This window comes from Pterocles gutturalis, unplaced genomic scaffold (genome assembly GCF_000699245.1).
Source record: "Pterocles gutturalis isolate BGI_N339 unplaced genomic scaffold, ASM69924v1 scaffold3779, whole genome shotgun sequence".
NCBI lineage: Eukaryota > Metazoa > Chordata > Aves > Pterocliformes > Pteroclidae > Pterocles > Pterocles gutturalis.
The window spans coordinates 19,429-31,788 of NW_010135445.1; the positions used below are offsets into that span (position 1 = coordinate 19,429).

The 12,360-nt window shown below is 38.4% G+C and overlaps 1 protein-coding gene across 1 annotated transcript in view; it reads right to left on the minus strand.

Annotated features, from left to right (window-relative positions):
• The window catches only part of LOC104467907 (histone deacetylase 9), a gene marked incomplete at its 3' end in the record, with an annotated part of 80,357 nt that overhangs the window by 18,379 nt on the left and 49,618 nt on the right, over positions 1–12,360 (minus strand). The window contains exons 2-5 of the mRNA XM_010081876.1: positions 10,556–10,797; positions 9,446–9,596; positions 7,148–7,274; positions 5,080–5,201 (exon numbers count right to left, since the gene is read on the minus strand). Of these exons, the coding sequence (XP_010080178.1) occupies positions 5,080–5,201; positions 7,148–7,274; positions 9,446–9,596; positions 10,556–10,797 (642 nt within the window). The remainder of the gene's footprint in view (positions 1–5,079; positions 5,202–7,147; positions 7,275–9,445; positions 9,597–10,555; positions 10,798–12,360) is intronic.

Below are 12,360 nucleotides of genomic sequence, written 5' to 3' on the forward strand. Positions count from 1 at the left end.
TACCTCAGCATTAATTTTTATTTAGTTTTAAGATATTTTAAAAAATTTTCTCTCTAACTCGAGCTAAATTAGAGTAACACCACATCTCTCCTCACCCTCAGCTGAGGAGGCTGCAGAACCCTGATGGACCCAAGATGACTGCAGCCCAGCACAGTAGCTGCAGAGGTATTACACTTCCTTAGAGCTGCTGGCTTCCAGGGGCTGAACTCTGTTCTGGCCTGTTCACTACATGAATCCAAAAGAAGCTGTTAACAACAGTTTGCTTCAGATTCACTCTTCAATTGCAAGTGAAAGTTTCTTCTCTTTCTAAAACCTCTTACTGCTAATAATGCCCTTTCCACTTATTGATAGTGAATTTAGGAAGACTAAAAAAATCTGGTGATTAATGGGAGGAGATGTCAAGCAAAAGAAGGGTTGGGAATCAGGTTTTTTTTTGTTTTTTTCATCACTCTGTGAAAAGCAACGGTGCTTTCCTTTGGGCACATCACCTAGTCCAAAACTGTCAAGACTGTTCATTAACCCAGGAAAACAAAGACTCTGGGAGGAAGGAATGCTTAGCATCCCTGAAAAATGGGATAAAATGAGGAGAATCATCATGTCTGCCTTGCTTCCCTGCTTCAGTAAATAAAGTGCCTCTCCCATTCATTGTGCTTGCTCATAAACTCAGAGAAAAATAATGTTTTTCTCTACTGAGCTTGACTTCTTCATTTTGGCAGGCATGGTAATTGATGGTTTGTGATCCTCTAAGCCTTTTTTTTAACTGAAGACCAAAAGAAATGCAGCTTTTTCATATACTGTTACTTCACAAGAGAGTGTTTTCGTAGAAAATGCAAACAGAAATGGAATTTGGTGGCACAAAAGGGAGGGGGAGAAAAACTTTCTCATAGTAAATGTTCTCCCTCTCAGCTTCAACTGCTCCAGTAAGTTACTGAGTCACTAAGACCAGAAAGAATGATGGTAAGGAAATATTCTAACTTTTTTTTTTTTTTAAATTACATCTGCTGAGTACTTATTCAGGAATCTTACACTCTTATTACACAAGAGCTATGCTGTTATTCTACTGCCTAATCAGGTTAACTTAATATGGTTTTTACAAAGTGATCTTCATAACTGTGCAACACAGCCTTCTTCCTCTCTTTCATCACAATATTAAACAATCCTTCATCTCCTCTTTTTTCCCTGTATGAAATTACATTATTTCCCACCCTCCAAGCAAGAACGTTGTATTACTTGCTATTTAGAAAAAAAACACGCTATATTTCCATTGAGCATGCTTCCAATTTTTGGCAAGTGAGCTACAAACATCTGAAATAGTACTATTATGAGTGATCTTCTAATCCCTAAGCAAAATGCAAGTTGTAAACTTACAACTCCACCAGCAAGGAAAGATTCAACTGGCGTAAACCCAAAATAAATAGAAATATTGATTGACATTCCCATTCTACCATGATTGTGCTAAACTCAGGAAAGAAAACACAGTTTATACTCGATATGCTGATGTCCCCAGGAATTTCTTCCAACAGAAGCCAAAACATGAGGCAAAATGCAAAAATTTTGTCTATAGCAACATTTTAAAAAAGCATCCAGCTTTTGTTAGAGAGCTAACCTTTACTGGAATTTACTGCCTTTTGCTGGTTTGCATCAACACTTGCATACAGAAAATGAAATGTTACAGACTGAAGAAAATGCAAATGTTTTGGCCTTTTGCCAGAATTTCTGCATTTATTTCAATAAGGTAAAACAACCTAAAAAAATTGTTTTTTGGAAAAGAACTTCCAGCCTATCAAATCCATGTTTGCTACATTTTTGTTAGTTTTACAGCAGTGGCATCAAGCAGATCATATTTTCCTGGACAGATAGACCTAGAATTATGGAGATCAGCCATCAGAAGTTCCCCATATTAAATGATCAGGTTTTCAAAACTGCACAGGTCCCATCAGAGTTCTTACAACAGTCAGTATGAATTTCAAAAGTGTTCAGTAATGGGGAGGAATTTTCAAACCTCTCTGGGTAATTCAGATGCATTAGTCTCATTGAAAGTTAACGAGCCATGTGCTGCTCAGGCTTTTAGGTGCTTTGCAGAAAACACACGTTATGACTGGTATCCATGGTGAAGGTCTTGGGCATTTTTAAAATTTGATCTGATGTTGTTTATGCTAAATTCAGGTCTCAGCTACAGATGTGTAGCTTCTCCTTATGGTATATTTATCTGTCCAGTGAAGCAATAGCTCCCCTTGCTCTGCTCTTTTGAAAGTCTGTCAACACAGAGCATCTGAATGCAGCTGTGCAAAGAGCTGCATATCCTGGCCTCTAGCCCCTAACACAGTCCCAATCCTCCATGCAGCTAAGCTGTGTGAAGCCTACTGCTGACAAGTTCTGCTGCATGTTGTATAGAAAGGAATAATCCACGTGGCTGAGAGAGTTACTGAGTAACCATAGTCACTGCACTAGGATGTCAACTCTGGTACCTAACTGTAAACACAGAGTGAGTGAAACTCTTAAGTGTTTCCCTAGTTATCTATGCATCCCATCATTCCAGATGCTAGAAGAGTAAAAGTGGCACAGAATATTTTCCTCTTTACCATAGTACCATTCTGAAATAATTTTTAAAAGATTAATAAGGTGACACCACTTAAGGACTAATTAAGGAAAGGTTTAATAGATTACTGAAAAAAAAAAAAGTGAGCGAGCAAACCTCGTGATTTACAATGCCTGTGTGACACTCAGTGTTCCCTTAGCACTGACAAACACATTAGGATGTCAGGAGAGAATCATTCAGCTTTGCTTCCCATTAAATCTGATCTTAGAGTAATCGACTCAATCAGAATTATCTTCCAAGGACATTATATTACAGTTGAAAGAGAAAGGTACCTCTATATTTTATATTATGAATACGGAAAATAAAATTGAGAAGCAAAACAAAGCTGTGATTAAAACCCACAACAGGTATTCCTTTCTTAAGGCTGAAAGGAATGTGAGGTCCGCTTTCATATGAATTGCTGACTTCATGCAGGTTCAGCACCACAGAGGGTTTACCAGGAGCCAGTGGCAATAAGCGTACATAGCCTAAAGGAAAGGAAAAAAGGTTCACCCCTCATGGCAAAGGTCAGATTTCTGCAGGCTTATAGCCTGTCCATATACATGAGTGTTCGTGGGACATCTTTGTCTAGTAAGGTCCCATGAGGATGACACAGGCTCCACAATGTCCCCTCTGCCTGGAGGATGGCCCTATAACCACCCAGATCAGTTTAGGGTCATTTGACTTGTGTCACTCTGGTTCCTGTTGCTTTTACTCTCAACCTGATGAACAATGATTGGAACCTTTGTGGGGATGTTGCTGAAGGCTGGAATTAAACAATTCTGATACAGGGAGAGACTGGACATGTAAACAGGATATTTAACAGTTGCTATTTTCATGGATGCAGAGAGCTATCAATTATACTCCCTTGCTAACATACAACATGCTGTACACTTCATTTATATTTGCTTATCAGAATCACTATGCAAATGTCATAGAAATGGTTATGCTAATGATTATATTAGTATTTGTCTATTTATTCTGTAGATGTCTTTTCAGAGAGTCATCATGTCCTTTGTTCAGTTTTGGAACTGATGCACTGCATACCCAAATATTTGGAATAACATATAGAAAACATCTGGATTTAATTATATTATAGTCCTCTTATGCAGACAATGGGAATTGAATTAAGGAATATTTTGAAACCCCCACAGAGATATAAAAGTATTAGCAGCTGCATGAGAACTTTACTGTTACAATGTTTAAAAATGTTTTGTTTTACAGATCAACAGTCTGACACATCATAAATATAAATCATAACATTTAAGATACATAAACACAGAAGAAAAATTAAAACGTGCATTTCAAAAATATTTAGATGAATTCACAGCACTTAGAAGACATTGAGTGTATCCTTTTGTTTAAAAAATGAAAATATGTAGTCTATTGGCACAGAAAAATATATGTTGTACAGTGGCATTAAGCAAAGAACCACATAAGGGCTTATTGTGACTGAATAGCCTGAACAAGATTTTATAGAATCTTGTTATATTGCTACCATATTGTACAAAGATCACATTAAGTAATTCAGCTAGAAAAAATTAGCATTTTGCTTTTTATGCTTTCATTCCTTTGAAAATATTTGGGGATATGATATGGGCTTAGGGAGTCCACCCCAAAGTATTAGACACAGAGTGGATTTTCTTTCTGAATGCACACTGGTTCCAAATGCCACTTCTTTTCAAGTCAGTACCAGTTTTGCAGTTAGTTTTCAATCTCCCAGTGGCTAAATCACATTCAAAGGCTGTTAGCACAGTAGGGGGTCAGACTTTCTCTCTGAATGTAACTATATCACTCAACAGCAGACTCATGCAATAAGCTATCTAATGTTTTCGTTTCTTTTTTTTTCCCCTTCTCTTAGTGTCTCCCTGCATTCCTGGATACCGGTCACTGCACCAAGGACCTGAGGCAACAGCCACATGGACTCCACCACCATCCTTCTAGCTTTCTTTATGGTGCAGAAAAAGTCAAGCCTACAGTTCACCTGCTGTCAAGACAAAAGATTCAGTTGCTAAACCCTTTGAAACATTCTGCAACGTTCAAATGAACATTTTTTCACACAATATTACACATTCCTATGTGTAAAAAGCACACACAAATGTGTGCGTGTGTATGCATGTGTATGCACATAGCCATACAATCTTCGGCAACAAAGTCACAAAATACCATGCAAAAGAGAAAGAGCTATTAAATACAGAAGTAATATTGAGGCAAAGAAAATAATGCCATAAAAGATCCGTGAAATGATGATCTGTTTAGAAACTAAATTTATCAGGACTGAAGCTTGCACTAGCTGTTAGCACTGGGAAACATCAACTCTTGATACCATGTGGTCAGTCTGACCTCATAAAGATGCAGTCAGGATCTTTGAACTTACCCATAGTAGCATCCTGAACAGGCTTTGTGGATTATGATATATGCCTTGCTGATGGACAGCCTGGTTAAAATAAAGGGTGGGAGAATTGCTGGGTAAGGGGCTTGAATGAACTACGCTAGCTCACCCGTCTTACGAAGTGGAAAATCATCCTTGGCATCCTGTGCTCCTGGTAAAGTGTATTTGTACGGTGGTGAGGCACCGCTCAGGGGTGGAGAGCTTTGATCCAATGAGGTATGGTGGGCAGCCCTGCAGCAGAAACAGAGGTGTCACAAATTAGCAGTCACTGAGATGACCAGCACTAACTATCTGCACGTCGTACACATGTCAGCTGTGTTTATGTTCTTGTTCCTCTAACTGTGCACTAACCACAGGCTCATGTAACCAAATTCACTTTTACAGTAAGTTATGGAACTTCTCGGGATTCCCAAGAACACGCTTTTTTGCACTCATTCTAAAAGTCACATAGGATAAGAGTCATGTTGACCTACAGACAGGATCTGTCACCAGTTTGGGGAACTGACCATTTTAGATTGTTGCACTTTAATATGAACCAGCTGAGGCACAGCAGAAGCCATTTAAGTCTTGTTTATTACATACAAATAGATGTACATTGATCCAGCCTCTTCTATCAAAATGTGGGTGATTTTCAGGGCAGGGTGGCTTGTATAAAACTAACCAGAATTATTGAGTTATCTGTTGAAAAAAAAACAACAAACCCAAACTATTTAGTGGATAAGCTAGATAAAACCTTGCATTTAAGTTCAACTTGTAAATTTTGTGAGCACACCACTCTGCAGCACGTAGCACTCACATCAGCAGAGAAGCTCCAAGCTGAAGAGTGCTTTCTGACAACTGCTGGATGAAAGAAATAGTGTGGGCAGATCCTTCCAAACGTGGAAACTGCAAATTGCAAAGAAATTGCATCACTTGGCCCACTGATAGGATTTTTTTTTTGTTGGTTGATTTTTCTGTTTAGAGGGGAGAGAGGGAAAGAAGGGAAACTTTCAAACTTTGAGTTTACGAAATGTAATTTTACTTGTCTTTTTACAGAGTGTCTCCCTATCCTTCCAATGTAGTGTGGTTAATCAATAATACATCTCTGCCAATGAGGGGCACTACCATGCAAGAATGTACTACTTTCCTAGTACAGCAGAAGACATTCCTCTGCAGAGCTCCTCATTCTCTCTCATCTGAAGACTCTGAACTAAACTCAGATTATTAGTCCAGAAATCTTACATACTTAAGAGAATTTTACACATTATTTGGAAAAAAATAAATTAAGTACTGTATCTCCACTAGAAACAATGTAAGTATATATTAAATAATGTTACCACAATGCTCTGATTAGCTCAGAATGGAAACTTCAAGGGCATGGCTTCAGTAATTCTTTTTAAAAAGAACAAGTACTACATGGAAACCTAGTGTACCATATGCATTTCTGTTTGTCCTATTGAAGGTCAATTCGGGCACAGCATTTAAATCTTTCAGAACTGCAGCCAGACTTCATTTTCTTTGATAGATTTGTCTGTTGTAATAATGAAGTTAAAAGGAATTAATTAGTATTAAAAAAAGGGGATAAAAACTGTAAAAACTTTAAACTCTTAAGATGTTAATAGGCCCATTACAGGAATCAACAAAATCACTTGTTTCAATTGTCTAAGCAGATTCTTATCAAAGCCAAGCCATCCTAAGAATATGCAGTTTTGGACACTAAAATCCATCAGAATAAGAAAAGCTACATGACCACTATACTTCTCAAAATCCTTGTTACTTGCACCATTCAAGTAATTTCACTGAGAAGCAGGACCTCTTCAAGAAAAAACAAATTTTGTGATTGATTCAAAATCCAAGTAAATCAAACACAAAGTTGTTCTAACTGCAAAAACAGAAGAGACTCGGAAAAATGACAGGTATAGTTGTAAAATTTGTGATAGCATCAAGAGATGAATGAGTTGAAATAAAAGGTTTATATGAATTTGACAGCATCTTGTTCTGTATAGCTCTCATCACTGAACAGCAAGTACTCTACAGTTCCACCAGAAATATCACACTTCTGACTTTCTGCTAACTTCTTGGTTGAACTTCCATCTTGTTCTGGAGGCAGATTCACAATATCCCTGCTATAGAAGCATTCTGCCAAGTTTTAGCAGATACCTTGATGAGGCAAGGGAACAGCTTAATACTGAACATACGTGTACCAGAGCTTGGGGTGGCGACTCATGGAATGATTCTTCCCGTTTGCTGGAGAGTCTTTTGTTGCCGATTTACTCAACAGGAACTCTTGAAGTTTCTGCTTCACTTCTGTACTGGCCACTGCTCCTAAGACACAAAAAAATTAAACATATCTTATCTTTACGTAAAAAATTACATTTTTAAAGAAAGACGAAACCAAAATGCAAAAAAACCCGAGCACGTGTCTTGCTGCTGGAAGTGTTGTAAACTACAAATATATTGGTGGAAATCAGTCAAAATGAGATAACATTCAGATTAAATGTTTGCCTGTAGAAGACTGAAGTTGGCCATAACCCAGAGTTCCAGTGAAGTCATAGTGAATATTTCAACAATAGATGTGGCCATTTATCCAGGGCCAGATGTATCTAAATAATTTAAATGATTTCCTAACAATTCCCAAATACAAAATGAAGGATAGAACTAAAAAGATAGTGACAAAAGGTCACTTTGAGTTTGTGGTGAAGAATGTTTCCTCTTTTAGTAAAGTAGTAGTAACAGCACAGCAAAACTACTCTCTGAACACAGCCTTGGTTATGAACAGAACACAGCAGAAAGAGCCAGCAGTGAGCCTTTTTATTCCAGTCACTTAAGAGCCTGTATCTGTGATGTCTGGAAGACAGACCACAGCCTGAAACACGAGTCTTAGTTGGTAACTCCACTCTTATGACACAAAAACTACAGAAAGACCAAAACGTACAGAACTCACAGGGCATTTTGACTTCTCTTGGTGGCTAGCTCAATACTGCACAAGAAGTAGAGCATGTCAATGTCAGGTTAAACTGCCAATTCCTACTTCCAGCATGGGACATGCTTCTTTACTCATAGCCATAATACTCTTCATAAAAAAGAAAACCTTATTTCTGTTTTCCATAAACAGTTAAAAAAAATGGAAGAAAAAACATTTTTTTGAAAGCAGCAGCACTAAGGCATGCACTAACCAATACTCTAAGTATTTGGTTACACAACCCTGACACAGCACAGCTAGCTGGTGAGCATGTTCCCCTGTGACCCAGTTCCCATAAAATACCTCTACTATCCCTGAGCTTCAGACCCTAACTCCCCTCCCCACAGCTTCCTTCCCTTCTCTACTCATTAAATAGATCACGATTAGCAAATACTGGCGCAGGCCCGGGGGGTCACAATTGCTACTTGGCTGGCTGCTACATGCTGAACAGAAGGGAACCACTGAGTTCACATCACTGGACTTCCTTTGGTGGGAGCACTAATAAAGAACAACTGTTTATATGGAGGCTGATTTTTCATACCACTTATAGGAACCTTTTGTTCCTGCAGCTTCTGCCACCCTCTCCCTGCTGGGTCAGTAGGCTGGTGATGCTTGCATGGATTGATCATTCACTAAGTACTGGAAGCACTGTGGGCACCTTAATTTCTAAAGTCTACAATATGGTACAACTGTTGAACAGTTGATACATTTTTTCAACACAAGAAAAAAAGGCAGGACCGTAGGATCCCCATGAGCATAATGTACAGCTCTTCTCTGCTTTGCTCCTTGTCAGTTAACTCGTGCTCATTTAGTGGGGCAAGTAACACTATCTGCTCGTGGCAGCTTCATTTTGAATATCTTCACAATGTACTTCTGCAACCTGACTTTCTAAACTAATCTCACTAAGGAGAATTATTTGTATCTGTCTCCCTCTAGTGAGCACCAAATTCCAACAGTATCCTTTATATCTGTCATTTGCCTTAGCTCTATTTACAAGCTAGAAACAACTCCCGGTTGGGCCTCATGAAATAGCGTCAAGAATAAACATTAGGAAGTTTGAAAAAGTACCAGCAAAAGTATTCAGAAGTCTCAGCCAACGATATTCTCAAATATTTTGTTATATTTTCAGTCTTGAACCAATGCTCAAAGTAGTTAATCAGCAAGTAATTTGATTTTTTGCTGTTTTGTAGTGCTTTCTGTATTGGAAGATAAACTCTTCAGAGGGAAGTTCTCAAGTGAAACTTTAGTCTTTCAAATTCCCTCCTTTTTAAAAAAAAGAGATAGATTCTTGAGAGGCATATACACAGGTCTGTCACAATGTGCTTTCCTACTGTCCTCCAAGTCTGCACATAAACCAGCAACATGTTTCTGTGGGTGCAAGAGATGGCTCTGCCTTTCTGCAAGCACAGCCTTGACTCCTCTAGTTGCATATTTCACACAGTAATAGGCTTCCTTCAGAATCCACCTCAGCTGGGAGAAGGCAAAGGGGAATAGATTAATTTCTTACTAGGATTCATGGTACATTGGTTCTTACTTTCTCGGCCTCTTTCTTTTCCTCGGAGGGGAGGAAGCTGTTGTTCCCTGCGATGCCTCTCCAGTTCCTGCTCTTGTCTCTGCTGCTCCAGTTTCTGCTCTTTTTCAAGGAGTTCTTGCTGTTGTTTAATGGCTAGGAGTTCCTGTTGTAACTTGCACAGAACAAAAAGACATGAGAAAGTGCTGTTTGCACTGTTTTCTAGGTCAGTCCTGGCTAAAACAACCCACTTGAATAACTGAGTATCAGTGGTTGCTTTTGTGCTTATACTTCTTTCCACCATTTAACCAACTTTTCCCAGTCTTTTAAGCAGGATAGTACATTACTGTCTGTCACTTAAATAAACTCTAATGTCATGTAGCAGCCGTCACTCTGTTTTCACTTCTTTCTCTTTTGGCAAAAATGCCTGGAAACTTCACAGGGTTCTTTGCCAGTGCATCACCCAACTCTGGCTGCTGTGCTCCACTGCATCTGTCAGCTCCATCGAGCGGAAGCTTAGCACAGTAGCACAATGGCAAGTAGATCAGAAGGGAAAAAAGTGAAAGGAAAGGCAAGATCATAAATTCCGAGTCAAAATCCATTATAGCAATCCTACCATAGTGCATGTAATCCCATAAATCATTTTATTTTTACATTATATGAGGCAGCTCAGAGAAGAGTGAAAACACAACACTTTCAGGGCCTGCCTCCGTTTTACAAATGCAAATATTAGGCACTTGCCTATCAATTTGATTTGTGGGCACAAACTCAAACAGCAGCCCAAAAAAGCAGTCTTTTAATAGACTCTGCAAAACTGCACATACAGAAAAGACAGCCATATTGAAGTCTGGATGAAAACCTGGCTTTGTAAAATAGGTAGTTTGATTTTCTGTGGATGCGGTGGCTTCATGAGCTTGATGATTGTCATAGTACTGCCCTGGTCTGCTGTGAGCAACTCATTGTAGGTGCTACCAGTTTTCCTTGAAGAGTCTTTTATCACCCAAATACAGAGAAATAATCGTTCAAATGCCATCTCTCGGTCACAGAGAACCTTTCAGGCATATTCCCTTTTCATGTCTGCTAAGCATATTCAGTTTGCAGATAAAGTGAGGGATAAGTGAACAATTTTGCTACCTTTATGTGTTCCTGGAGCTGGGCCTGATGCTGGCGGGTCAGATTTTCGTGCTGCTTCTGAAACTCTGCAATCAGCAGTTGTTTCTGAATTTGCTGCTGCTGCTGGATCAGAAGTAGTTCCTGCTGTAGCTGCTTTTCACGCATAATTGGGTCTACCATGGGAACCATCATCCTGAGATCAGTTCGCAAGTCCAGTGGTGAGATAGGTTCCAATCCCACAGGAACCTCTGACTTTACATCCACTGCGGAAGGAAAACAACCAGACACATATATATAAAAATATATATAATATAATATAACTGGAGAAGGAGAATAGAGATCATTCCTACTGTGGAAAAGACCGATTTCACTCAAGGACTGCTTCAATGTATACACCTAACAAGGTACTAATGCAATCTATGCTGTATGCAAATTTCAGATACTCAGATAGCAACTTGAGATTTTACAAATTATTTTACCACTTTCTTTACATTCTCCGCAAAAATACTCCCAGATAAATATTCTGCTAAATAGACTAACAAGCAACCTAGTTCTAAAAGCCTGTCACAGCCTAATGGAGCAGTATTTAGTGAGAATCTCCTAGGCACTATTAATGCTTAACAATAAGCACCCAGGGCACTTCTTCAGTGTAAGATGAAGGCCTTCCAGTTCTCACTGTATTGCAAAAGATTTTCCAAAGCTAGTGTGTAGATTTTCTCAGGATGGTTTTACATATGAACAGCTACCCAATGCTACATAGTTACTGCATGTTAATATACCTGGCAAACACACAGGAATAACACAGAAAATTTCAGGAAAACAAACACACAAACCGAGAAGTTTTAATACAGCATTTTGAAAAGTGCCCACCCTGCTTGGAGTGGATTAGACATACATAAAACACTATATATGACTTGTAAGAAATTGAAAACATCTTGGTTTATTCTAATTTGTTGTAGTAATGGTATACATTGTTAAATCAGTACTAAAGCAGTTAATGAAGAATCCTGTGTTTTTCCATCTATTTAAATCAAAGGGACTAAAAAAAAGCAGAAGAGAGAGAGAGATCTGCTGATTTTCACTACAATACTTGTAAAGCTCAGGTTTCCATATTAATTGAAGAGACAGAGTGTAACTTCATATTTTTCAAAAGAACAAAAAAACTAGCAAGTAACGTTTCTACAGGAGGAAAATAAATAGTAGCAGAGGGTCTCTGCTCAAGCTCAGCAGTTCTGATTCCATCCACAAGAGGACAGCGGAACACAAACACATCCGCTCCTGTTCCTACTGCTCCTCTATCTTCATAGGAAAATAAGATTATAAACTGAAAACAAACATGCAGTCGGAAATTACTGCAGAACAAGATTTTCAGTATATTTCCTCCTTTTGCTCTGGGAGGGCTATATTTGTTTTCAAGGAGCAAACCAAAATGAAACAGAGAAATATTCTAGCAAGCAGGAGCAGTAAAGTTGATGCAGCAGAAGTTGAAACTGCAGCCAATGCACAGAACTGAATTCTAACTGTACAATAAAATCTATTAGAGAAAAGTTTTATAAAAAGAGACAAGGAAACAAGTCTCATCTACTGACTATATTATTTTCTTCTCAAAATTCTGGAAACATACAATTTTCTGGGACTTCTAAAAAAATGCTAGTAACAGTAACCCTCAGAACATAATTTGCCTCCTTAGTCTGTTATCTCAACAGAATGATTGTGTCTAAGTGCTTACTTTTGTTCTGAGACTAATCACTAAATTATAAAAAATCACCTTTAACTTACAAAAACTACTCTTGATTATAAATAATTGCTCCAGACCAAGAGAAACG